At 46.1% G+C, this 27951-nt stretch overlaps 1 protein-coding gene across 1 annotated transcript; it reads right to left on the bottom strand.

Annotated features, from left to right (window-relative positions):
• Window positions 1–160: 160 nt before the first annotated feature.
• Window positions 161–26462, bottom strand: NRDC (nardilysin convertase). Its single transcript, XM_040072329.2, has 31 exons — window positions 26119–26462; window positions 21892–22201; window positions 21622–21703; window positions 20918–21071; window positions 19160–19233; window positions 17661–17756; window positions 16595–16717; window positions 15150–15207; window positions 14155–14228; window positions 13926–13995; window positions 13488–13565; window positions 12943–13063; window positions 12801–12859; window positions 12154–12208; window positions 10890–10994; window positions 10500–10623; window positions 9674–9760; window positions 8957–9076; window positions 8189–8240; window positions 6951–7101; window positions 5811–5938; window positions 4821–4983; window positions 4163–4194; window positions 3721–3859; window positions 3275–3322; window positions 2949–3001; window positions 2225–2308; window positions 1278–1368; window positions 910–1026; window positions 599–688; window positions 161–374 (listed from the first exon to the last, which is right to left on the bottom strand). The coding sequence occupies exons 1-31, from the start codon at window positions 26460–26462 to the stop codon at window positions 180–182; spliced, it is 3477 nt and encodes a 1158-aa protein (XP_039928263.1). The 3' UTR covers window positions 161–179.
• Between the last annotated feature and the right edge of the window lie 1489 nt (window positions 26463–27951).

The raw sequence follows: 27951 nt of genomic DNA, 5'->3' as shown, positions 1-27951 counted from the left end.
TAGTGAACGTGGGAAGGTGATGAGAGGTTGGCTGGAAACGAGGAAAGCTCCCTCAGTGTGTGAACGGGCATCTTCATCCCAGCTACCACTACAGCTCTGCTTTAATAAAAATAGGTTTGTAACGTTGATGTTGCAGAAAGCACCTGGATTACACGGCAGGGCAGGGCAAGATATCAGTTTTATTTCAGTATTTTGTGGTAAGGGAGAACATTCAGAGTTGAGGTGTAGGCTTTGATGTCCTTGATGGAAGTAATGTCACTCATCAAAGAGGAGGGGGGCAATAAAACAAGATGAGGTATTTCACCAGATGAAGAGTTCTGTCCTGAGACAGCTGTCACCTCTGAGTCCCCTTCATGCTTTCCATATCCAATCACCTGCAAAGAAGGTACCAGAAGAGAAACTGGGATCTCCTTCAGTGTTTCTCTGCCCTGACAATTAACTTGAGATACTGAAATGCAACTCTAACAAGAATGCTGATTAGAAATGTAGAAAACGTAGATAACTACAGTAAAATGTGGATAACCACAGTAAAAGTTACATCACAGATCTCCTCTCCCCTGCCCCTGCTGCACTCTGCTTGTCAAGAGCAGACACTCACATGTACACTGAGCACTTTCCTCTGGTTGCTTCTGTGAGCTTGGAACCAGTTGACCAGGTCTGCTTGTGTAATAGACTTGAGAGCTTCAATCTGAAACACACAGGAAGGTTTAGCAGCACAGTGGTGATTCAAGTCATTTTAAACATGAAAATATTTTCTCTGCAACCTCTACTCCACTGGATAAAAGAACCTTTTTTAAAAGAATGTGTAATTTGAGACCCAGTGCATCACTAGTAGCATAAATCCCATTTATGCTTTTGAAACTGCTGCAAAACCAGTGTGGATTTTGTGTCCCACAGCAGGACACCCACCTCCCGTGCCAGCCTGTCAAACAGGTACTGCTGGGTCACCACTTCATTCCAGTTCCTGTCCACTTCTTCTCCAAGGTGGGAGTCTTCACATTCTTTCAGTTTTATCAAAGCTGTTACCTACATGGGAAAAAGACAATTAGTTTTAATGGGTTTTAAACTACCTTAATTTACCATCACAGTCACTGCAGTTGAAAGAAAAGCTAAATTGCATTAATGAGGTAGCCAGAGAATGGATGTGTAGAGAAGAGCAGCAGAACAGAGCAAGAGGCATGTTTTAACAGTGAGGTCTTTTTCCAGAAAAAAACCTCAGAAAATCGACAGAGAGCTGAATCATGCAGTTCAAAGAGCTTTTCAAGATGAAGATTTACCTGCGTGCTAAAAGCCTCTTCAGTTAAATCCTTGATTTTCTCTTCAAAGCAAGAAAGAAACTCCTCTATCTTCCTGTCAACCAATTCAGAACTGAAAGAGAAACAAATTAGGCAGGAAAAAAAAAAAATCCCCGAAACAATGTTAAGGGGTAAAGTAGCAGCTCCCAAATGATGAGGAAGGTCTGGGACAGGCTCACTCCCCTCATCCCCTGAAAGCTCTCTCATCTGAGTGCTCAGTTGTTCCTGATATCAGGGATCAAGCCAGTGCTCTCATTTTTAGCTGTACTCTGAGATTTCAGGAGCCACTGCCCTGGTGCTGCTGGGGACCTGCTCTGATATCCCCAGCTGCAGCCCGGAGCCCTGCACAGTTCTGGCCTATGGGATGTGATGGAGCCTGAGGTTTCTGACACATTAAAACCCTCACTGATGACACAGACCTCAGTAATGGAAGTGTCCAAATGTAAAAATTAAGAGGCAGCACCACTGTGCTAATTAAGCTTTCACTGACCTTTTCACAAGTGGCACATTTTTCAAATAATCCTTCCACTCTGGGCAGGTCAAATAGTTGTAGTTCAAAGGCCCAGGTTTGAACAAAACCGTAACAGTGCTGTGCCTGCTGAACACGAGCCACAAGAGCAGCTAGAGAGGATTTACAGGACTGGAACTCTCCTGGTGGAGTAGCTTCTAAAGGGCAGGAGAATATTTGACTTAGTCCCGAGACTACTTTTCACTATTCAAGTCAGGACCACTGCAGTTTTAAGAAGCCTAAGGCTACTATTTTATTCAGGTGTTGGTTTTGAGTCAGAGCGCTGTGACTGTGACTGTCCCTTTTGACATCCCCTTGAATTAAAAAATCCCTCTGTGACCTGAAACAGGAGTGAACTCAAGTGGGAGCAGGTGACTTCCCACAGCCAAGTGCTGAAGGACGTTCCCCACAGAGCACTTACTTGTATTTAGTTGCCTGGGTTGCCACTGTGACTGAGAAGCCAAGAATCCCAGAAGTGTTCCTGCAGGTGGGGTACACGTGGTAGCTTAAAAGAAAAAAGGATGAAACAATCAAGTCATTGCACAAGCACATTTAACTTTTCATTTACAGGACATGCTGCAAGTTAAAATAGTGTTGGTACTTTAGACAGAAAAATCTGAGATCTAAATTTGCAATAGTCTTATTCTCTTTATTTCCTGCATTGCTGCTTTTCAGTGGTTTCTCAGCTTTAGAAAAATCCTTCTAAACTTCGGAGTGTTTGTATTTGCATTCCTGCAAATCAATCCAAGCAGAGTGAGAGACCCAGAGCTGTGAAAAGCCTGCTCCAGCTTCCTGAGGTAGCAGGGGGCTGCCCCCGAGGGAGGCTGCTCAGCACCACAGAGCTGCTGTGAAAACAGCCCTGGGGAAGGGGGGCTGAGTGTGGGAGTGGAAGGAACAGCTTTATGCTGAATAATTCTGAGTTAACACGCTGCTAACAGATTCAACTCTTGCAGGAGTCAAAAGCAACTTGGCTTGCAGCTTGTATTGATGGGTGCTTTTGGTTTTAAAGCGTTGATGTGGCTGTTTCCATCACAGTAACTGAGGACTGACCACTGCGCAGGAAGGATTCCCAGAGTAAGAACAGAGAACGGTCAGAGCAGGAGCGTAGGAGCAGGTGCAGGAGAATTCCTGCCCAGTGAACTCACCCGAGGGTCTGCTTGGTCCTCAGGAAGTCAAAGCAAGGCTCCTCCATGTGCATCTGAAAGAGCACAAAGTTACAGCACAGGTGCCCTGCCTGCCGCGTGGGGACACTGAAGTGGCCCTGGCCAGCCACAAGCTCTGCGTTGAGAGGGCTCAGTGCTGTGGGCTGGGAGCTATGAGAAGCTCCTGCAGTGTCCATCGCTGCAGCAGCTGGGGACACCCACCCAAACATTTCAGCCAGGGCCAGCAGCAGGAACACGCTGGGGGCAGTGAGCTCCAAGCACTGCTTCCAGGGGAGACACTGCTGAGTTAGGCACAAACACAAACTTACCACAAGCAGCTCCATCAGGGTGTATTCCCTCAGGTTCCTGGCACCTGACTGGACAGAGAATGAAGAATTTAGGGTGGGCTTGATGTGATCCTTCAGGACAAGGTGACTCGTGGCACACACCTCAGCACTGAGGGACAATTCACAGCAGGGACAGATGGGAAGTTCTGGTTTTCCCTGAGGGGACAGGCCCAGCCCAGCCCCCAAAATCAGAGCTGGGAACACCAGGAGGCCACCACAGCTCTGACCCAGCTCTCAACACCAGTCCAGGAAGGGAAGGTGCTGGTTTCAGGGAACCCCCTAAAGGGAATTCCACTAGGGTCCAGCCTCGGGGCACAGGGCCCGTGCTCACATGAGGTGTCCGTGTCCCCTCAGTGACACCCCTGTGCAGAGCCTGCCCTAAGGGAGGTGCCAGAGGGACAGGCCAGCACAGCCCCAGCACACAGTACCTGGTAATAGACTGTCACCTCGGAGTTGGCATCGCCCTTGTTGAGAGTTTTCACCTTGCAGAGCAGGTGGGTGTTGGGCAAATCCACCACCCGGAACTGCACGGGGCAGGGATGGGCCAGGGGAGAGAACTGCAGCTTTCTGCGGGGAGCGCAAACAGCACAACTTCAAACACCTGCTCACACAAATCCACAGCAGCACCCACACATTCAGACACTTGGTCTGACGTTATTTTCCCCTTCCCCAAACCGGAACTACGTCTGCTTAAACTGCCACCATCAACAGCCACCTGCAAACACCAGAGGGGAGAAGGGAATTTCTGAGCACTCCCACTGTGACTCCCTCCTCCAGAAAAGAATCTTCTTTTGATTATAGTTTCCATATAATAAGCAAAGATAATTAAAGAGTATAATAATAATAATTAAAGAGTCAAGAGATACTCACTGAACAACGTAATTCAGGAAATCCTTTGCTTCCTAAGGAAGAAAGCAAAGATAGTTTTATTTAGAAGAGAATTATTACCCCAATTCACAACCACACAGCCCAGTGCAGCACTTGAGAGAGTGAGTCCCAAGCAAAAAGCTGTCCTGCTCCCGACATCCCTGCTTCCTCACATTGTCCCCACGCCCTCCAGCCTCCTCTGCACCACACTGGAGTCTCCAGGCTGCTTTTTGCTCTGCAGTGTCTCCAGAAGGAGAAGCCAGGAGCCAAAGGAATAGCAGCAGCTATCCCTACTCCATGTGCTTGGCACTCAATGAGGTTGAACCAAACCACGCAGGCAATCAGATTCCCAGGATAAATGCGCTCTGAGGGAAGCCTCCTCCTGTGGCACCACTGCGGGAATTTCTCCATATCCAATATATCAATACACCAAACAATATAAAAAACGGTGGCAACAGGAGAAACAGATTACAGGCATCTACAACATGTTTTCCTGTCTGCAGTTTAAATCCAAATTCCTGGAAGCTTCTGTTCAAACTGTGGACTGCCATTGGCACATCCCCACGAGCGCTCCTGGGGCGTTGGCGCCCGCCAGAGCAGGGCGGCGCCTCCGCGCAGAACGGAGCTAAAGCCCACCCGCAGCTGCCGAGGCCGCACTCACCCTGCTGGTGAAGTTCCCCTGCACCAGACCCTCCACGAAGAGCTGGGACTTGAAGGCGGTGACGAAGGCGGAGAGAGCCTCGATGGAGAGCCCCTTCATCAGCCTCTGGTACTTGTCGATCATGGACCAGCGGCCGTGCTCCAGGATCAGCAGCCGCACGTCCCTGGGGCCACGGGGACACAAACACGGCGCGTCAGGAGCCGCCTGCCGCCAGAGGGGCCAAAATCCTGACCGCACACGGCGCCGGGGCTCCCAGCGGCCTCCTCCGGCAGCCGCCGCGGGACAGCCGCAACCTGAGTGCCCGCTCTCAGCCATGTGCCCGCTCTGCACGGCCACAACCTGAGTGCCCGCTCTGCACAGCCGCAACCTGAGTGCCCGCTCTGCACGGCCGCAACCTGAGTGCCCGCTCTGCACGGCCGCAACCTGAGTGCCCGCTCTGCACGGCCGCAACCTGAGTGCCCGCTCTGCACGGCCGCAACCTGAGTGCCCGCTCTGCACGGCCACAACCTGAGTGCCCGCTCTGCACAGCCGCAACCTGAGTGCCCGCTCTGCACAGCCGCTCCCCGAGTGCCCGCTCTGCACAGCCACTGCCCCTGAGTGCCTGCTCTGCACAGCCGCTCCCCGAGTGCCCGCTCTGGCCAGAGGCCCCCTGAGTGCCCGCTCTGCACAGCCGCTCCCCAAGTGCCCGCTCTGCACAGCCACTGCCCCTGAGTGCCTGCTCTGCACAGCCACTGCCCCTGAGTGCCCGCTCTCAGCCATGTGCCCGCTCTGCACAGCCGCTCCCCGAGTGCCCGCTCTGCACAGCCACAACCTGAGTGCCCGCTCTGCACAGCCGCTCCCCGAGTGCCCGCTCTGGCCACGCGTCCGAGCCGCTGCCTGCCGCGGCTCCCTAAGCTACGGGCAAAGCCTGGAAGGAGCCTGTGAGCGCAGAGCAGGGATCCCTGAGCTCTCCAGCTCAGCCTCAGCTCCTGCTGCTCCCCCAGAACTCACTTGGCCAGAGTCTCGGGTTTAATGAGGATGTTGTAGTAAGTTTTCTTCAGCTGCTCTGTTATCATTTCAAAAACTGCTGGAGTGAAGCTGAAGTCAGACAAGTAATCGATGATGAGCTGAAATAGAAGCTGTAAAAAGAACGGTTTTAAGTTGGTTTAAGAACCAATTTCAATTTAATGCTATACAAGAATATAAAACTATCATTAATAAAATAATCATTATCGAGACAGGAAGCATTACTAAAGTGCATTCCTCCATTCTTCACTAAATTCTATCTATCCCAAATGACTCTTTCAGAAGGGCAGTGTTTTTACACAGTGAATAAGCTCAATATCCCAACTCAATAGGAGTTTTCACATTCTATTGAAACAAATCTATCCTGGAACCCCCAAAACTTCTGTATTCAATATTCCATTTTCTCCTTTTACAGCTGACCAGCACAATGACATCACAACAGAGACACCATTCAGGATTAAAAAGAGAATATTCAGACCCTGCTGCCTGCATGTTTGGCTTTTTCTGTTAAAACTCCTATTAGTAAGTCTGACAGGTCTTAAAGCTGCAGCATAGCTCTTGCAATAGAAGTTGATGGCTGTCTCCTCCTCACTGTGTCCTCTCTGTGCCTGCCATGTCTTACATGGCCAGCATTTAGGGAATGGGAACGGGATCTCCCAATCCTCTCTGCAAGCCAACACAGAAAATCTGCACCCAAAATGAGCATGTTCAGAAGCTGGATCTCCAAAGTCAAACTGAAACCAGAATCTCTTTTCAGTCACCCTTCTCCAGACATCGTGCAAATAGGAACAACTTAGAGATGGAAAGGCTCCAATCCTCTTTATGGCCATGGGAGACACAAAGCTCTTTTTATAGGAAAAGCTGTTAAAATTTTAATAGAGATACAGTTATACTTAAAGGAAGATTTAAGTCAGCCTGAAGTCAGTAATTCGAGCTTGTGTAAGTTCACCCAACTCCATCTGTACACACGTGAGCACAAGAAAAAGCAGCACATTTGCTGCATTACCCTGCCAGAGACCAATTTTTCTATTTAAACCACCTCCTCCAACCACTCAAAGCTCCAGAAAAGCACACACACTGCAGAGCTGCAGCCATAAAAGCAGTGAGGAGATGAGCAGAGCTTACAGGTAGTTTGTGATTGAATCCTTTCACTCGGATGATCAGGCCGTACTCTCCAGCCACCAGCTTGTACTCCAGCTGTGCCACATCTGCTTCGTAGGCTGGCTCCCCCAGGTTGTGGGAAAGGATGTTCACAAATGTATCAAACAAGATTATGCTGGAGGGACAAAAGGGCAGAGGGTTAAAAAGAAAATAATAATAAAAAAAAATTGGCTGAACATGAAAGTTATGAGCTTGATGGTGCACGCAGCGAATTCCAACAGAAATGGGGTTTGTGTAAAAATGAGATTCGAAAAGAAATTTTCCAAAAAACCCCCAGAAATAGAGAATGCAGGTTTCCCTTTGTGCAGAAAACACATGACACTACTTAAAAATTATCTGGACATTCAGCTATTCCTTGCAATCTGAATGATTCCAGCTTCACAAGATTTAAGGTTTCTTCAAGGTAAGAATGCATGTTTTAACACAACAATGCTCAAAACATGGGAAAATCATAGCAAATGAAATTATGTTACTTTGTGTAAAGGTCAGTTATACTCAATACTTGAGTAATGAAATAATTATTTATCTACCAAGGGAAAAAAAAAAAGAAAAAAAAAAAAAATTAAGCTAGAGCAAAGCAGGCTACACAGCCTGGAAACTGCAGTCCCTGCTTTCAGGGTTTTGTTATTGCCTGGATTCCAATTCAAAGATTAAGCTAACACACCTCATGAAAACAGGCTCACAAAGGCTTTCCCAGCACATGGCTTGTGCAGGTCTTGGCAGGCTCACAGCACCAGCACTGTGACACTGGCACACTGGCAATGGCAGCCCGAGGCAAGCCAAGGGCAGCAGAGCCAGCCCTGCACCCAGAGCTCTGCCAGAGCCTCTCAGGCCTGCTGCAGCCTCTTCTCCTGCTCCTGCAGGCTCCCAGGATGCTGGGACACGCTCAGGACACGACTGTGGACCGCTCTTTTCAGGAGCAGCTCCTTTCTGAGCACTGCTGCTGTTACATTACTCCTTCCCAGACTCTCCCTGGGGAACAGCACACCGTGGAACTCCTTACACATCTGCTGGCTACAGGCAGGACCTGCTGCAGAACCACCAGCACCAAACTGCAGATAAAACCACAAGGAAGGTGGGAGGACACGAGAAAAGGACACCTTCTTCTAGTCCTGCTTAAAATTAAAGTCTCTTCCCGGTTTTTCACTAGGTATGGTAATTTAGTTACTCTGCAAGGTAAGCATAAATAACACAATCCTCACTTCTCTGCAGACTGCTGTATCAATGGAGAGATCAGATGGAATCGAACATAACCTGGCGAGGAAAAGGAAATTTAAATGAGCAATCGTATAGAAAGTGACAACTTTCTGAACTCAAATTATTTCCAGCAAGTTGCTCTTTGGGAACAATTCGAGTTTAATGAAAATGGTCATTCATCTGTAACACTTTTTGTCTTATTTTAAGTCATCATTAAACATCTTCTTACTCCAAAAATCTTCCCTTTGAAGTACCAAAGATTAGAAAACAAAGCTGTGCTTTGCAGAATGCTCCCATGGCATGACCACTATAGACAGAAAAAGAAAACTCCACAGAAGATCTCTTGAAGAGACACTAAAAACTCTGACATTCTGCTTGGCAGCAGCAAATATCTTTTACACCCTTGTCTCAGATCCAGGCTGTGTTTTTCTCTTTCTGCAGAAGAGACTGTGCCCCTTCTAATTAATGTGCTCCTTCCTTCTCCAGCCCTCGTCTCAGCAGCACGTTCTGTCTGCCCAATCCTGTCCCACACAGACTGAGCAGAAGTCAGTAAATTTCAGTAAATTCCACTTTTCCACCCGGGGTATCAGCAGGGTGTCTTAGTTGCCTTAGTTCACCTGCTTCTCTTTTATTGCAGTAATAAACACGTCAAAAGGGCTGACAGCAGGCACTTCAGTTTAAATGGGGAACACTACCACGGCTTATTTGCCTTCAAATCAATTCCAGCCGGTAAGAACAGGGTCTTGCTATTGAGAAAGCCCTCAGGCATTTACCTTTAGGGATTTTGAATTTATCATCCTTCCTGTACCAGAGACAGCCTTGTTGTGTGCTGAGTGTTCTGACTGGATATTCTGTCTCGGGGCAGTCCGCAACTTTCAATGCAAAGTCGGTGGCTAACAAAGAAAAAAACCACAAGTCAGTGTGTTTCACAGACACAACCAGGCTAAATGCATCGAAGTCTTCAAAAGTATCAAAGAATACATTTTTCCCCTCCAGTTTTCTAAATTATTTGTACTTTCCTCGATCCAAAGATGATCTCTCTTTCACTTCCACACCAGAACAGTGGCTCAGAAGCAGAGCAGAAGTGGTGGCATCACATTCCATCCAGGACACAAGTCCTGGCTTTCATTTCATTTACTTTTGGTAACAAAGGCAGACGGTATTTAGTGCTTTTTGGTTAGATGCCTTCAGAAACAGGAGGATTAAGCAAATGAAATTCTCTAATAAGGTGTCTGGAGCTCTGTGTTAACTCTCACTGACTGTGAAGCCTGCTCAGTTATGGCATTATCATCTCTAAGTTTATGTGCCTTAAAATAACTCAGTTCTTAAACTTATAAATAAAAGAATAGCAAATAAAATTCAGCTGAAAAGAGTGCTCATGATTTTTTAATTTGCAGAAACCGGTTGATACCAGTTTAGGATGTTTCTAAACCCCAGGAAATTCTCAAATAAATCACTGGGGAAGATTTCACTCATGCCAGGTGCCTTACCTATGTATTTGTTTTCTTCTGGAAGGTGTAAATCCGGATTTAACTCAAAGTCACTGTCCCATAAATCACTCCAGTACTTGTCAATATCTGTCAAAACCCATGAAATGCATTAATTCAACAGGAAGGGAAGGGAAGGGAAGGGAAGGGAAGGGAAGGGAAGGGAAGGGAAGGGAAGGGAAGGGAAGGGAAGGGAAGGGAAGGGAAGGGAAGGGAAGGGAAGGGAAGGGAAGGGAAGGGAAGGGAAGGGAAGGGAAGGGAAGGGAAGGGAAGGGAAGGGAAGGGAAGGGAAGGGAAGGGAAGGGAAGGGAAGGGAAGGGAAGGGAAGGGAAGGGAAGGGAAGGGAAGGGAAGGGAAGGGAAGGGAAGGGAAGGGAAGGGAAGGGAAGGGAAGGGAACCCTGTTTCCAGACATCTTTTCCCAATCTCCAGAGAAATCTGCAATATCACAGGAGTTTCTTAACATCATCCCATTCCCCAGGACTTTCTAAATCCCTTCCTACAGAATCTTCTGGAGCAGGACTGAAGCAATGCTATCAAAAAGCACATCTAGCCCTAGTAACCCAGCTGCCCTACCCCCTGTGCTGCATTGTTGCTGTTCTTTCCCTGCAGGGCAGCCAAGTGCAGCTTTGCTGGGACCTCATCCTCCCAAAGGAACTGCAGGAGTGGGAACCCACTGCACCAAAGAGCAGCTTTGGGTGGCACAGACGCTAACAGCGAGCTCAAGAAGGCACTGAGGATTCATTTCCCTGCTCCCACGCACTTGTATTTTGTGTTGTCACCCTTTCACTTCCTCTCATGCAGGAATCTCAGCTCCTGCTGCTGTTTTACCTTCCATGCTGTACTGGGTCCCAAACCACTTCTCTTTGAGGTGACACTGGCCTTCGTTGGCAGCAGACAGCAAAACCAGGTTGGCTCTCTGAGGGGTGAGCTGGTTCAGGGCATCAGCAATGATCTACGAGTTCCAGACAATATTTCAGTTCAAATGCAGCTCTGACTGCCTGAGCCAGCAAAGACTTCTCAGTTAGAAAGTAGGAAGAACAAGACATCACAAGCTTACAAAACAGATTTGCTTTCTGAATACAGCAAGCGTTTCAATGAATACAAAACCTGTGCCTGCATTATGTTTAATTACAAATGCCTACACAATGCCTGTATTACAGAGTATGCACGTGTTTTCCTGACATCAAAACATATAATCAGAGTTCAAAGAACATTTACCTCGGGCTTGTATTCAAACAGGAGCTGGTCTCCTGTCAGAAAATCTTCCTTCTGAAACAGCTGCATGTTCTCACAAAGGTTTTCCACATAGTCAACTGGATCTGTCTGCAAGCAAAGAAATAAAGCTATTTGTCACGTAATTAGAAACCCAAGACATCAATTTTCTGCTCTGAGAAGAGCTTGACTAGTCAGATATGTCGAGCATGAGCTGGATGCTGTGCTTGTTACAGCATTTAGTTTCAGTTATTAAATATATTTCATAACTATATCTAATGTTCAGTCTCCCCTGAAAATCCTGATATTTCACACATATCATCTTTGTAGAAGAAACCCTGATTATGCAGTTCACAGTCACGGAATCGACTAAATTCAAGACCCAGCAGAATGCACTCCTTGCCAAGCAAAGTCCTGCAACAATTCAAGATTTCAAGTGACCTGGAAAGTGCAAGGCAAGGAGCTGCCGGTGCTGCACGAGTTCCCCTGGCTCTGCTCCTTTCCCCAGCTCCCTGCCAGGATGTGCAGGGTGAGGTTCTCCTGTTTGAACACGAAATACACGCTGCCTTTCAGGAGCAGCCTGTTGCTTTTGGGGTGTTTGCAGCAGGCAGCATCAGACTGTACGGGTTCTGGGTCACACAGAGAGCACAGCACACCTGCAAAGGGCTCAGTGGGCCACATCTGTGTCCTGTAAATGCAGCAGGAAATGTGCCCAAGGATTTGTTAAGACACCAAACACCAGAGGAAACATTAAAGCCCTAACCATTTACGCCCAGCCCTGCCTCTGAGACAATCATTCCTTAGCACGGCTCCAGCCACCAAGCAGAAGACTGGGCTGGCATGACCAAGCCATTCTTCTGGCCCTGGGATTCACAACCCCATCACAAAAACACACACAGATCCATGTTCCTGCTGTTTGCAGTACTTGGATGGATGGGTCTGTTCACCCAAAAGGAAATTCCAGTGTCATTCAAAGAAAGAAAATAAGTTACCTAGAAAGAAACAGAACATGGCTGAATGTAGTAGGAGTAAGAAAGTCTAAACTGAAAAAGAGCCTACCTAGCACGTAAGGAATGAAAAAAATCAACATTCCATTCTGTTAGGGAAAAATCTCAGTATTTCTCTGCCTAGATTACATCTCCTTTCAGCCAAATACAGCCTCATTAAGTGCACAATGTATTTCTTCTCAAATAGAACTTTCAAAATGTGTTTCAGAATGAAAAAGTAATACTTTTCATGGTTTACCTATGTCAGAACAGTGGATAAATACCTGTTCCTGGTAGTGAAATTCATTAGCTTCAATCTTTTGTATTTCCTCCCATATTCTGCAAAGGAGGAAGAAAATAATTAAAGCGGATTTTCTCCGTTATTCCTCAATATTCACCAAGAATTTTAAAAAAGGAGCCTTCTAGGAAAGGCATCAATGGTGAGATCAATGATTCATTCAGGTACAAGACACAGAAGCCAGCATTAAATGCACTTCCCAAAACAGCACTTCTCAGAACTGGCAGAAAGTTCTTCTACTTTCCAAAGAGAAAGAAAGTAAACTAAGAGTCAAAATCTGATGTCAAATTAACATTAAGGCTAACACCAGAACACCCAGTCCTCACCTCCACAGACTTGGCTCATCAAATTCATTTAAAATTAACAAAAAACTGTACCTACACTAGTTCAGCTTAACAAACTGAAGGAGTCACATCACAATAAGTGAAACAAAAACCCCCAAGAATTGAGCATAAACATTTAGAAAATTTCTTTTTGATTTTTTTTAAACCGACATGTTTTCCACACACACAAGCTTTACTAGCAATTCCTGTTTATGCTCCAGGAGCTCCACCAAAAGTGCCAGCACTACAAGTAACAGGAAAATGGAGAAGGACACCTCCACAAATATCTACTGGAGTGGCAAACACTTGCCTTTGATCTGGCCCCCTTTTCTGCAGCATCTTCAGGTACTGAAACACAACGTGGGCCACCTGCAGACAGACAGGAACAGACTCATTCATCCAGACATTAGGGAAAGAGCAGGAAAAACAAGATTGTTTGTGTGATACCACACCTCATAGAAGTGCTTGTAACCTTCATCAGTCAAAGTGACAGAAATGCTGAAGATGGAGTAAGTGGAGTTCTGTTCAAATCCCGTCTCTCCATTTCCTCCATACAACGCAAGGGCCCAAAACCTAGGGAAGAGTGAAAGGTACTAATTAATTAATTAATCCTTTCAGCTTGCCTTGACCTCAGTTACAAGCCGTACATCACAGTGTATCTTTATTTCAGAGGCTTTTAATCCACTGACAGTCTCCACAAAGCTTTTCCAGTTTAAGGATGTGACCTCAGGGTACAGAATTCACGAAAAACAGTGCAAAAGCTAAGTAACCTTTTGGAGATCTCAAAGATCAGTCTGAGATACTGCTGATCACAGACAAAAACCCCGTTTATTTCTTACTTGGCTTTATCAGCACCTTATAGAACATCACTACAAAACACTTGATACAAAAACAGGCAGGCTTGGCCTGCTTTTAAATCTACAGAAAATATAAATACACAAAATATGGATTTGAATGAGATCAAAGCATTTCATAACTGTGCTTAAAAACCACCTACTTTTTCCTAAGGAAAGAAAGAACACTGCCTTTGCCTTCATGTCCCACCAGCCAGGAAATGTAATGAAGAGGCTTCACCCTAAGAGAAGGTTTGGAGGAGATTAGATGCCAGGAGGTAACACATTCCACAGGAAGAATTCAGAATCACTGGGCTAATGACTAAAATACGCACTGCCTCTTTCTTCAGGGCAAGTTTTGCATTTTCAGGGAGAATTAAGATAATAAGCTCAAAGTGTGGGAGTCGAGAGCATAATGACTGATCTGAGTCAGTGAGGAAAGGGAACCTTATCTGCAGAGTTTAATTCATTTTTAAAATGCCCCCCCTAGCTGAACCAAAGTAATCTGTTAGACAAGTAAATGAGATTCTTTGGTTTGCTGGGAAAGTCAATAAATTATTCACAGCATAAACAGGGTAGAAGTAAAAAGCAGCACAGTGTACCTGTAATACTGTTCTTGTGGGGGAAGTGCCCAAGTGATGGTCAATGAATGAACTTTCCTGATTGGAACAACTGGATGCAAATAAATGGATTCATTATAAATATACAGGACAAGACAGAGATAAGAAATCTTACACAATGCAGAAAGAATAGTTAAAAGCCGTTTTAAACCACTCAGAAAACTTCTTTTAGCATTCAGGTATTCAAAACATTCCAATCCATCTCCCTTACCTCTGTAGAGCTTGTGAAACTCTGGTGTGTCGAAAGGCTGGGTCAGATGGCCAAAGCTGGGTTTGGGTAAACCACTTAAAAGCAAAACGGAAGAGTGCTGTTACTGGCAGGGGCTGGAGGCTGCACTGGGATGTTCAAAGGCTGCAGGGCACCAGAGAGCCTGGCAAGGGCCTTTCCAAGGGTGCAGCCCCAGCCCCAGGAGGTACCCTGGGGGGCAGCCTGCCCACAGCGGGAGCGATGAACCAGGACGCGACACCACCCCAACACCTCCCCTCCCTTCTGCACGAGGCAGTAACAGCACCAAACTCTACAGCCAAGGACAGTAAACTACAGCCTGAGCTCCCCCCGCAGCCAAGGAATCCTGCTGGATGGTCTCGTGGGGCAGGAGGGGTGAGGAGAGGGCCAGGACAGACAAATGTGCCTCTGAATGGCTTTAGGCTCTCACAAGAGCATTTCCACGCGCCACAGAAACAAACATCTTGCAAAAGGGAAATAAAATGCTTTTCAAGTTAGCAAAGCTGTTGCAGACCCCTTTTTCAGAGGGCATATTAGAGCGAACCATTAAAAAAATGATTTATTTCTAACCCATTGCCACGCTAAGGATGACACTTAAATTCCAAATACGGCGTTAATTAATTCCGCTTCTAATTATTTTTGACACAAAGCAAAGATAAGCAATGTGAAATGATAATCTAGGTTTGAGTGACATCATAAAGTCAAGGCATCAGCACATATTAAACAAACACTGTTTCAAGTTAGCACCACACAGCTCACAGCCTAAGTAAGTGTTAAGCAGAAACAAAGTCTTCCTGGAACAATTAACAGTGGTCTTTAATTTAAAAAGTTGCCTTTTTTTTTTCCCCCCCCCCAGATAAGGATGTTAATTAACAAATGGAAATTTCCTTTGTTTCTCCAGTAAGGGATTTTTTTAATGTCATTTTAAGAAGAGATAATTTTATCATCTGCAATGTCTTCATGCATCAAATGAATCTTACTTATTTGGGATCTCAGAGAAGATTTCTGTCACCCACTTTTCCAACGTATCCAGTGTTTCTAAAAAAGAGAGAAGAAAGACAGAAATGCAATTTCCTGAAGATCTAAGATAAGTTACTTTATCTCACCAGTTCAGTTATTTCAAAGAGGCTGCAAGTCAGTGCACTTGAAAACTGCCAAGTTCTAAATGACAAACTTCAAAGCTGTTGGTTTGCGCCATTCTTAACCTCAGTTCAGCTGTATCCGTGCTCACAGCTCTGGGTTTGTGCAGTGCTCAAATGCCAGGCTGACACAGCTGGGATTTAAAGTTCAGTAGAGTCTGGAGTGACTGACTGCGAGAAGGAATTACTGTCTTAGGGATCTACAAAACCACCAGTACTTGCAACTCATCCCACAGCTCTCCAGATTATACACAGGACTTTTCCCCCTGAAATGCAGTCCTGCAATCCTAAGGATTCCTTTTACCCCCATCCTCCTTTTTTCCCCTCTTTTCTGAGTGAGTCACAAGTCAGAAGGGTTTTTTAAATAAAAACTTTGCTTGTTTAAGCAACCATTCTGAACTCCAAAAGTGATGCTGCACATGTAAACAACAGCAATGAATAAGGCTGGGTGGGGTAGGGGGAGGATTTGCTGCTGGGTTTGTTTTAACAGGAAAGGAAATACAAAATTCACCTCACTGGTTATCAGTTACCACCATTTTCTTCCCAATCACCATAGAAAATATTAAAACCCATCACTGGCCTAATGACTGCTCAAGAGGCATTCAGCACTCTCAGCAGTTTTACTGTCTAGATCAAAATTAAAAGCAAAGGAGAAGAAAAGAAAGAATACCTCTGTTATTACCATCTCCATTTTAGAGATGGGAATTGCAATCAGTTTGAGCACTCAACAAAACTCCTCCCTAAACACAAACCTAACTTGAATAACTTCTGAGAAATGTTTCTTCTATTCTCAGCAGAAGCAACCCACAGATCTGCAGTTCTCCAATGAAATAAAATCAAAATCCATTTGCACAGAATTTTTCAAGCTATGGGGAAAAAAATAGGATCTCTACTCTTCCTAAACAAGCAAGACAACTGGGAGATTCAGTCTCTTGCTAAGGAGTTTCACTGTTGATGGCAAAGAAATCAGCAGCATTAATTCATTTAAGTGGTTTGACTCTTCATTGCTACAAGATTATTTCTGAAATGTTATCTTTGGGATTCTCCCTTCTGTGTTAATATGGAAGCCATTCAACAGCTTCAAAAGGTTTCTCAAGAAGCAGGAGGATGACAATAACACAGCACAATTGCTCAGGTCTTGTTTCACTTGGAAACCAGGCTAAAATTTACATATAAATACCCCCTGCAGGACTGGACAAGCCACTAGACTGGCATGGGCTACAGCTGGACTGGTTCCAAAAGCACCAACAGCAGCAGTGAGGTTTTTAAGGAGCAAGTGATGTCACCTTTAGACTGGACAACCAAAGTCATGTAGTGAGCAGAGTAATGGCGCTGCCAGAATTCCCTCAGCCTGGTGTAGGTGTCGATATTGTTCATTTTGGGCTGGTGCTTGAGAGTATCTGCATTACCTGCAAACATCAAAGGGGAGGCAGGGTTAGTTATCCACACAGGGCTTACAGCAACACCAGGCACAGGGAGCACGTCCTTTCCTCCCTAGGTCTAATCAAGGAAAAGCACATTAAAAATACCCAACAAATCTGGAGTGAAAGGAGCGTTAAGTGAAACTGGGTATTTTGTGATTTCTGGTTCTTATCCAAAGGACAGCTGATATTTTTATGACAAGGAAGGACAAGGAAGGACAGAGTCCTCCTGCATCATCACATCTCCCACAGGCTGCACAGCTCACTGTGTGTTGCCAGCTATTCCCTCACCAACTTGCAGAACAGCAGGAGGAAAAAGAGGAGGAAATATTAAGTTCAGTGTATGTCACCACAGAAATTTAATAAAACAAGCTACACTTCAAAGCTGGTAACTCTAATACCCATCAATGACCCTGCTATTTACACACTCACCAGCACCACGAGGGTGAGGGAGTGAGCACTGGATTGTCCAAGAGAAGGACAAGTTTCCATTCTGCTCCCCTGACATGGCTGGGAAGATCTAACCCCTGGAAGTTCAACAGCAAATTATTTACTTTGGCAAGCCTCCTTAGACATACAACTAGAAATAAGTTATTTTTCCAGGAAATTCTAATAGCCAAAAAAACAAGCTTATGCAAGATGGAGATGACTCAGAGAGCACCACCTTTGTGTTAAGTTCCATAATTACACACCTTGGGCAACCCAGCTATAACATCAGCAAAAAGCAGTACCAGAAAGAAAAGTATCTTAAAAAGGAGACAGCTGCTTTTATTCCCAACTATTTTACTGTAAAATGGATAATTGCTTGCACTTTTCTGAACAAGTTTAATGGTTGCTGTGATATGACAATCATGTCAGTGCATCTAACCACTCAAACTTCTAAGTGGTTAAAAGCGTCATTACCATTTTATAACAAAAATTCAGGACTTACCCCAAAAAAATTTCTTCATAGGATGTCCAGGCCTGGCAAGACTCCCAAATAACATCTCCTTTCTGTTTGCATCAGAGGGCCTTGCTAGCTGATACTCTGTTAATTACAAGAATTTGCAGTGGCATGCATCAAAGTTTGACATCATGTTCCCACAAAACAAAGCACAAATCCCAGCCAAACCGAAAAGGAGACATACCACACACATGCAGCCTGGAATTTCTTTTAAAATGTGAATGGAGTGGTGAAATAAGAAAAGGACTTGCTAGCAGCAGCGACTATAAGAGGAAGAATGTAGCTCATAGCTGAGAAGTAAAGAACGGGCTAAGAAAGAAAAGCATGTAAAGCACCAACTTGTGCTGTCTGAATATGTTAAGTTCAGTGGGGACAAAATGCCATCAATATTGTACAGGATCAGGCCCTGCAGTAAGAGCCAGAGAACAATTACAAACCTGTTTCTACCACATATCACACAGAACAACCTCTAGCCTAATAATGGAATAAGGAATTGAAAGGTGAACAAGGTAAGTTTCTAAAAATGCAGTTTTACAACCACTTAACACTAATCTAAATACAAGGCTCTGCCAAAATCAATTCACCCTCCTGAACTGCATTTTCCTGTTCCTGTTTTACTGGTAATAACAAACACGTACAGCAGAGCTGTGAACAAATTCCTCTGGCTGGGTTCTCCTGCAGCCAGCTCAGCAAGCTGGCACCATTTCCTGGGCAGCACATTACCACGGTGTCGCTGCAAGGGAAGGACTGCTTCTGCTTCCAAGGTGTAAAATGGCTGAGGCTGTTGAAGAACCACACCTCAATAACTCCAAGGCAGGTCCTTGTTTACCCTGACTTTTATCTAAATTCAAAGATCAAGTCACCCACTTTTCCTTGCCAGAAGACAGATATAGAAAATTACTTGGAATAAATATTTGAACCAGTTGGGATATCTGCTAGTAACACTTTTCTCCTAAAACAGTGACATCTTAGAGGCAGTCTGGGAGTATCCATCACATATTAGAAAATCAACACTCCACTCACTTCTGTGCCTGGTTTAATTTCCTTCTGGGAAGTGACTTTTTAATTATTCAGGTGTTAGAATAAGGAGACAAGTACAATCACCTCAGCTGACCGTATTAACTCTGCACAGGACTGGAGAGAGCTCTGGGGCTGTGCTGGAGCTAAAGACATTTTGCTCACTGCACGGCACCCACATGCTCATGAAACTGTCCTGCCAGTTACTGCCAAAGCACTTCAGATCACTCATTTCTAACTGATGAAAATGTGAGGGTAAACTCTCACAGTGCTGGCACTGCATCCAGCCTTTCTTCCTCTAACAGCCACAAAGCTTCAATTCCAGAGTTTCATCTCTCTGGTAAGTTATGTGAAGGTGACTGAAGTGCTTAGAAAGGGAGTTCAGCACACAAACCAGTAAAGAGTGTTACAAAGTAGGTTTTGCTTTAAGAAGATGGGCCAAACACACAGGAAGAGATTCTCTTACTTACCACTGTCTACAGCCTCCACTTCTCGATCTATTGCATCCCTGATCATTAATGGGTGAATAAAGAATTGTGCCCACCTAGGGAACAGAAAAAAATCATTTATTTTTCTTCACTGTCTATTAAACTAGGGCAAAACCCCAGTAATTAAATCCAACATCTACTATTTTGGTTTACAAAGTCGCTTGACTCGCTACAAGCTATGTCATTCTTGACTATAATGTCTTAAAGAAAGATGAAAGGCACCAGAAAGCAAAGGGCAGGGCTTTCCAGCTCCAGAGTGAGGCTGAACTGGTTGGATGCAGTAGGAGGTGGCACTAATGGGTGCAGAATTATCTGCATCACATCCTAAGAGTGATCACACCAGATGAGACAACTGATCCACCCAGTCTGGAATCTGGAGCTAACTGGGACCACTATCAGATGCTTCTGAGGAAATCCCCAGGTGCTCCTCAGGAACAGCATGACCACAGGGGAAGTTTCTTCCTAGCTCTAGGAAACAGTTTGTCATGAAACATGAGTTTCTACATCAATTACAGTTTTATTATCTACTATAAAAGCCAGCATTGTCATCCAAATAAATTTCTTCTGGATCCACAGAGAGCAGAGCACCATGGACAGATCTGCAGTGCATGCAGACTCTGCAGAAGGCTGCAGAGAATCTAATAGTTCTGTTTTATTTGCTGAGGTTTTTTAATGAAAAACTGGACTGGCTGAAGCAAAAGGTTAAGAGCAATGCAAGATTAAAAGTAATATATCCCTGATGGAGGACTACAGCTAGAAGACCTATTACACTGAAAACAACTGAAAGGTGATGTCTTTTCATTTCTTCAGATCCACAAGCGCTTCAATGAGCAGAATTCATCCTCAGCACTCATTTACCTCCTTTGTATGAGAAGCTGTTCTACAGAATTCCTAATTTTGTTTTCCTCTGCACTAAGCAAGCTGTTGTGACATACCGCAATTCTATTTTTTAATTCTTTCGCACTTCCAAACATCTAATAAAGCTGGATTAATCTGTAAATGGAAGCTGAAATTAGCCTAGTAAAGTAAAATTTAGGTTATACTCAGAAAAATGTGCAAACACTCTCATGGCAAAGTAAATTTGCAGTGGAGCCTGTTCTCCTCCTGAGATGTTTTATGGCACCAGGAATATTCAGCCATGCCCCTATGAATGAGGAATTCCTCTCACTAAAGGAAACCATGCCAACCAGTGGAGCTCTGTTGTTCCAAGAGCACAAAAGAGCAAGTTAAGCACTTTCTGGCAAAAGCTACATTCAGCAGTGAATAACCTGCACTGGGTTAAATGTCTCCTTCTGAGACACACACTGTACCGTAACTTTGAAGGCTGCCTGAAAAAAAAACTATCAACAATTTAGAAAAAACAGTAACTCTACCAGGACAGATATCTCAAAGCCTGAGTCACTGGGATTCTGGGAGCACTTCCCCTTTGATCAGTTGTCACACTGCATAACATTTCTCCTGTCATCAATGCTATCAGTTTAAGACTGCCAAAACAAAGAGCTGCATGTGTTAAAGACTTAAACGTGGGTCCTACATAATCCCACAGCAAAAAAAAAAAAACAAAACGGCACATCCAAAGGGAAAAGAGCATTTTCCTATATTCAGTATCACTGCTGTAGTGCAGGTAAGTTCAGCAACAGCTTTGATCACCCCAAAATGAAGAACTGGACAACTACACCCAAGCTCCTGAGGCACACACAGACATTAATTAGCACCTAATCACCATTCACACAAAGTTACCTATCCAGGGCTTCTCTGAAGTACTTCCTCTGCACATCAAACTGGAACACTGTCCTCTCACAGTCCGTCGAGGCGTTGTCACCACCCCCGTGTTTCTTCAGGAACGCATCAAACCCGTTCTCATCTGGGTACTTCAAACTGCCCATAAAAACCACTGCAAGGAAAAATCACCAACAGTGCCAAGATGACATTGATCTGCTCATCCTGACTGCAGCTACAGCAACCCCTCTGTGACTGAGCCACAGCCCACAGGCAGAGCAAATGACTGAATACCAGAGGCTTGGGTGATCTGCCCAGTAACTGCTGCAGTTTGGCCTCAAGCAGGCAAGAACAGAATTTTGAGACACACCTGGACAGAAACTTCACGTGGTTTCTGTGTCCACATTACTAATTCATCACCCTTTACCAGAAGACAAAGGTCTGTAGCTCCAGCCTGGTCAATAAAGCCACAGGTAACATAATTCCCCTCAATTTAATGGGTAGCAAATAAAGTTGACATAAGCTAATGCACAGTGTACGAGACACTTTCTCCCATATTAAGAACTCCTTCCTAAGTCAGCATTTGTACAAAATCACAAGCTCATGAAAATAAATTCTCAAATAGCCACATTAGGAAATGATACTAAACACTTCAGAAATGCAGAGCTACACAGCACCCATTTTGCACTGAAGCTGGAGAAGATGAAATAGGAGCAGATACATACTATGTTCCAGGAAGTGTGCTAATCCAGGCAGATCTTCAGGATCAGAGAAGCTGCCAACAGCAACACAGAGGGCTGCTGCAGACTAGAGAAAATAAAACATTTTCAGTAAAAGCTGCTTCAAGAAAGACTTCAGGAAAATGACAGAAGTACAAGATGAATCAATCAGGGCAGGCACAATAAAAAGATCTCGTCTGAACGCCTCATCACAAGGTTCCAGACCTCGAGAAAGCTCACTATATATTTCTGCACTCTACAGCTTTAGGTACATACCTGCTTTTCTGAACAACCTCTCTTTCTTGTCTCTTCCTTGTCAGCCAGCTCTTCTAATTCACTGTCATCAGAATCATTGAAATCCTCATTATCTCCATCACTGTCCTCACTCTCATCCCCATCATCACACTCATCATCATCATCTTCTCTGCCATCTTCAATCTCGGCTCCAGAGTCATCATATTCATCGCTGCCCTCTTCAGAATCATCATCATTCTCCTCCTCTTCCTCTGAAGACGTTGGGGCACCATCCAAGTAATTCAAATCCGAAATCAAAAGTGCACATAAGCCATTCTGCAGTTTGATGTACCTGAAAGAGTAATTATGTGCAATGAACACGTTCATTTCCCAAGTCTGAATTTTCAGAATTGCAAAAATTTCATTATTTCCTAATGAAAATCTAATGGTAGCCAAGACTGAGCAGTTTTATAGCAGGAAAGTAAAACATTCCCCTGCTACTCAACAGCTCTAGGTATAAGCAGCAGTTCAGGGCAGTTGCAGAAGCCCTTCTCCCCATAAGGTTAACCTCACTGATTTTGGCTTTTATCCCTCTCTTTGTGAAACATTTAAGATATTAGCACTCACTTCATGCACTCAGAACAGGCAAACCCAAACTTCAATCATCTTTTAGGTTTGTCAGGCTCTTGGAAATAGATATGATGTGACAGAATGAAGATTTTAGTCTCTCCTTCTAAGTAGGCCCCAGAGCATTTGATTTGATTTGCTTTCATCAATGGTTTCTAATAAATGGGGTCTGCAGATGTAACAGGAAAGTGTTGGAAAGGGGAAAGCTCCTCCACAAGCTCCATACAACCAGTCACAGGGAACTGGCTGGGCTCCTATCAAGAAGCAATAAACAGCTCTCTGTGTGTGTTTACACATGCACAGAGGTTTTTAAACATGTGTGTGTGTATATAAATATAACCCCACGAGCCCTCTGTGCAGCAACCTTCTACAGCTTCTCACTCTGAGGACTGCAAGCACCAGTGTTCTGCACTACAAGGGCCCTCATCAATATTCATTTACCATCAAATCTGGAACAGAGCCACCATTTGTCAAATCAGCCAGAGCATCCCTGCCAGGAGCTTGCACTGGCTAATACACCAGCAGCAGAAAGGAAGGAAAGCTGGCTCCAGAAAATACTTCATCCACCCTATGAACCAGTGGGATAGAGACCTGTGGCATCTGATCCAGCAAAACCACACAAAACAAAGCAAGCTAGAATAAAACAAACCCATGGTCACATCCCACGCTCCCAGAAAAATCTGAGTTGCAGAGCACAGAATCACAGAACAGTCTTTGTTGAAAGGGGCCTTTAGAGGTCATCTACTCCAGCCCCCGGGTTTGTACCAGGTCAGAACCTTGCAATGTGGGCACAGCTCTTGGACTATCAAGTCTGTGAAAAAAGCCAATGAACAAATATCTGATAGTTGTGCTAAGGTGATGATTCACGACCAGTCACCCAAGGGGAAGTCACAAACACACCTAGTTTCCATGCTGCAAGACTGCTGAGCAGGACAAATTTGCTCCAATCAAACGCACAAGTGCATTCTGACTCATTCAAACTACAGCACACAGTGTGTAACTTGCAGGGATGCTCTGATGCACTGCAGGAGGCACAGACAGAACTGGAATGTCTGAACAAAGTTAATCCTCCTACATTCTGAAAGCACATTTGTGAACCATTCCCACCAGGCACACGTGCCCCAAACACAGCTGCAGCACTCCTGAATGTCCCAAAACACACACTGCACACGAGTGCTTCAGCCTCTCGGCAGATGAGAGCCAAACTCCAGACAGCACAAGCAGCACCTCCTTCCCTCCACACACAACTCTGCTCTGCAGGTTTGCACAGCTCCTGGAGAACCTCAGCCTCCCAGGGAGCAGCAGGCAGTGGGGGAAAGCAGAAGAGAGAATGGGGTCATTCTTCCCGAGGAACGATGTGCCATAAAGCTGTTCAGCCAGGTGCATCCAGCAGCTCCTGTTGATCCTTTCCACACAGCCCCATTAAGCTCATGGAGCAGATTATACTAATTTTACTTTGCTCATCTGGAGGCTCGTGGGTGTTGCACTCAGGACAGAAAGCAGCCAGCAGCAAGGACACGGCTGAGCCACGGCACTGTGGGAGGCTCTCGGATTTCACTCAGGATCATTTAAACAGCTTAGGTTATACAGAGCAGAGGCACCACTGACACAGGTGTTCTTTACTTTTTCCATGTTTCAGTCCAATGGAAAAGGACAAACGTAACTAATATCTTCTAGTATGCAAAATACAGCACAAAGAATGCAATCACGTAAGGTAGAAACAGAAGCAAGCACAGTCCAATTGCTTTTTTGAAGGACTACACAGCATTGATGCAGGTAAAGCCAAATTATAAAATAAAATTCAAATTCTTAAAAATAATGTTTAAACCTCCTGAATAAGTTTAAACAGGATTGTTCTCACACGACGTTTTTCTTTGACAATTGTTTAGAAGTTAATATTGAAATACATATCAGTGCATGGTAAACACTGAGAGAAATGCTTTAATTTCCCAAATTACGAGAAATACAAGACATGAAATTGCATATATGGATGAATGTAAGTAAAATATACATTTTTGGTAAACATAAGTACACAGTTACAGCTCTAACAAGCAAACTTTTATTGTGACAAATGTTTTGTCCCAACAAACCCAATTCTGCAAATGCATCCTGCAATCTACATCAAGAGCTCTTTTTGTTTTGTCATCGTTATTTGAGAAGCCAAAACATGACATTTTCCATTAAGACTGATGTCACCAGGCATCAGCGCACTGTGACTGAGCTGCAGCACACATCACTGAAGTGTGACGAGGGGAAAATGTGTCAGCACCATCACATCACCTGCCAGGACACTCCCTCAGGAGGTTTGGGACATCACACCTGGACACAGGCTCAGTGTGGCTTTGCTTCCTGACACACCGAACTTCTCTTCCATAAGACAACATCTGTGCTGTGTCAGGCTCACTTCACACCATGGAAATCAGGCTGAAAGGACGCAAATCTCTGCTTCCAACTAAAACATCCTGTTAAGAACAGACAGCAGGATTTCTGCAAGATTTTGGTATTAGTTTATGCTATAAGCAGACACTCTCTCCAATTCTCACATGCAGAGGGTCCTGAGCCTCAAAATCAGTAGTGACAGCCTTCAGTGGATTTCCCAGGCTTCATGCACCAGTGTGCTGCTTCAGGCAGCAAAGGCAGGAGGTCCTTAAGCCGACAGCATGGGCAGCTGTGAGCTTTGCAGGAGGACAAGCCTGCCACAAAGTAGCATGAGTAAGAACGCCATCAGGAGAGGCAGGCAGAGATCCAGAGGAAGCAGCAAGGAAGTAGGGCAAGAAGGGAGGGAGCAAGTTTCTCCCCGAGCCAATGGGCACAGTCCTCTTCAGGCAGCCAGCAGGGAATCTCACTGTCAGCCAATGTCACTGCAAATCTAAAATTCGGCTCCAGGCTCGGGCAGCAGATTCTGGCTGCACAGATTAGACATCATGAAAAGTAAAGATAAATTTTAAAAAGCAGCTCTAACAAGGGCTGGATAATCTTCTGTCTTAGAGGAAGAAGTTATCGGAGTGTCCCTGCAAGAACAGACTGCCTTACAGCGTCCAACAAGCTCAACCTCTGCTGGAGTTCTCATCCGAGTCTCTCGCTGGGTCTGGGTGACACATGCCGTGGGCTGTGCTCCGAGAAGTTGGCCTTTTTCATCACTTTTCGGGTATTACTCAGAAATATTGAAATAAAAACACAAGCAAAATCGTAGCCTAAAAGCATTGTGCCTCAGCTCACAGATACATTTGTATTAAAACTTCGAAGCTCATCTAAAACATGAAGATTAACTCTTTTTAAGTTGGGATCTGCTTTGAAGCATTTAAATCGCACCCGGCACTAAATGCTTTCGGAGAGGAGCTGCCCGGCCGAGGGCTGCAAACCAACGCTGGATTGGGAACTGCGGTGTCTGGAGAACACCCAGCACCCACCAGCCTGGGCACGGGGGCCGATCCTCCGGCCCAGTGCCCGCACACACCGGGCAGCCCACCCTCAGACGAACATACCCGCGGGACCGCCAGCCTCCTTTTATCACGGACAGGACACAACTGTTCCGACCACCGGGATCACCCCGACATCCACTCCCCGAGGTCCCGGCAGACCCCGGCCCACCGCACGGACCGGCCGGGCTGTCCCGGCGGCAGCTCGCCCTCCCGCCCTCACCGGTACTGCTTGGGGTCGCTGGGGGATTTGACGATGTCGGGGTCACCGAGGTTGTGTTCGGGACCGGTCCCCCCGCGCTCTTCCTCTTCGTCCCCATGAGGCGAGCGGCCCCCGGCGTCGCGGCCGCCCTCCGCGGCCTGCTGCCCCACCGCAAGCTCCGGGCTGCCGTAGCCGCACGTCGCCTTGTTCCGACCGGGCATGGCGGCGGTGCCGCCGCTCCACAGCGGCCGGACAACGGCCCGACCCGGCCGCCAGCCCCCGGCCACGGCCCGCCCGCGGGGACCCCCGGCCGCCGCCGCCCGCCCGCTCCGAGCGAGGGCGGCCGCGAGACTGCGCATGCGCATGGCTGCGCGGTGCTCCCATTGGTGGAGACAAGGCTGCCGGCCTGTGCGGTGAGGGAAACCATAGACGGGGGAGCGAAACGGGGAATGTGGCCCCGTTCAAGAACCGGGCGGAGCAGGAAGAGAAATCGGGGGGATGAGCCGAAGGAGGAAGAGCCGATGCAGATTGCGGGGACCGCTCTGTGCGCAGTGGCGTTTCCATGAGTATGCCCGCCCGCAGTCTGAGCTGTGCTCCCCTGCTCTCGCCTTGGAATAGTCCAACCACCAGCTGGCGGAAGCCAGGCGCCTGCCCCCAGCTCCTTCACCGATTGGTCGGGCTGGCTGTCGCTCAAGCCTCCAGGACCAATCAGCTCTGGGGGCCGGCTGTGGGCGGTGTGGCGGGCCGCGGGATTCCCGGCATGGCGGAACGCGCCGTGCCCTGAGCAGCGCGGGGGCTGCGCCCATGGCTGCTGAACAGAATCCGCTCTTTCTTCTTCACGTGGCCACTCCGGCAGCTCTCCGCCCGTTCCGGTTCGTGGGTATCCTTTCCCCCATCACACTCCAGTGCCGATGGAGCGGGAATGCTGCTCTGCTCTCGGTACCGATCCCCTGGCGCTTCCCCAGGGCCCGGCAGGATCCCGCGTTTCTCGCAGCCGCCTCTGCCCCGCTCCGCTCCCGCAATCCCCGCGCTGCCGCCGGCGCTGGCCGCAGAGGCGGTGCTGAAAGCCGAGGTGCGGGAGCAGGGCGATAATTCAGCCTGGATGTCCACCCGATATTCCAGTGCCTCAGTTCTCCACCAGATGGAAGCCAAGACCCGTCTCTAATCCCAGGGTTTCCCCATGGCTCTTGCTCAGCACAACACGCTCGGTGCTGTTTTGTGCAGAGAGACGCTTGTGAGGAGTTGTCGCCTCTTTCTTTTCACACTCTAGTACCCCCTTTTTACCTTGTAACCAGTCTGTTTTATTCCCACAACTGTCCTGGGCCGCTGCCGGTCAAACGGAAGGCTCTCTGCAAGACCACATCAAAAATTTTGAGTTTGCCTTCACTTCAAGCAGGTTTATTTCCTTGCCCTAACAAATCAGTGTCTCACATTCTGCCATTCCCCTTACAGGTTAACACAAGTAACAATTTCTCCTGGCTCAGTGCTGATACTGAAACCAGCTGCACGCCATTGGAGGCAAAAGCTTTCCCTGTATTCTTTCACAGCAAACATAAGATGATGAGATACACAATATATATATTAATGCAGAGATGCATCAGTTGCCTGTGGTAGTTTGAGTTGTCATTTGAAATAAATTCTGCAGGATTCCTGAAAAAAGGATTAGGCTTCTCCATGTATGCAATATCAGGCAGGGTAGAATTCCCAACTCTTTTCTTCAGGCTATCACGTGGCTACTTGCTTGTCCTGTGAAAAATAATTCTGCCCATCCTAGCTTGTAGGGCCTGGAATGCACTTGTGTTCTTTAAAGAAGCCAATCTGACTTGACCAGAATACAACAAAACACAGTTATGT

The sequence above is a fragment of the Hirundo rustica genome, chromosome 9 (assembly GCF_015227805.2).
Source record: "Hirundo rustica isolate bHirRus1 chromosome 9, bHirRus1.pri.v3, whole genome shotgun sequence".
Taxonomy (NCBI): Eukaryota; Metazoa; Chordata; class Aves; order Passeriformes; family Hirundinidae; genus Hirundo; species Hirundo rustica.
Note: the sequence above shows the minus strand (reverse complement) of the source record. Positions and strands in the feature narration are given on the sequence as shown.

Excerpts from the sequence above, each read along its gene's own strand:
- NRDC (XM_040072329.2), bottom strand. The coding sequence starts at position 26,462 with ATGCGCATGCGCAGTCTCGCGGCCGCCCTCGCTCGGAGCGGGCGGGCG. Across the intron at positions 4,984-5,810 it reads AAACCCGAGACTCTGGCCAA|GGACGTGCGGCTGCTGATCC; the intron begins GTGAGTTCTGGG and ends CCGTGGCCCCAG. Across the intron at positions 689-909 it reads TTGACAGGCTGGCACGGGAG|ATTGAAGCTCTCAAGTCTAT; the intron begins GTGGGTGTCCTG and ends TGTGTGTTTCAG.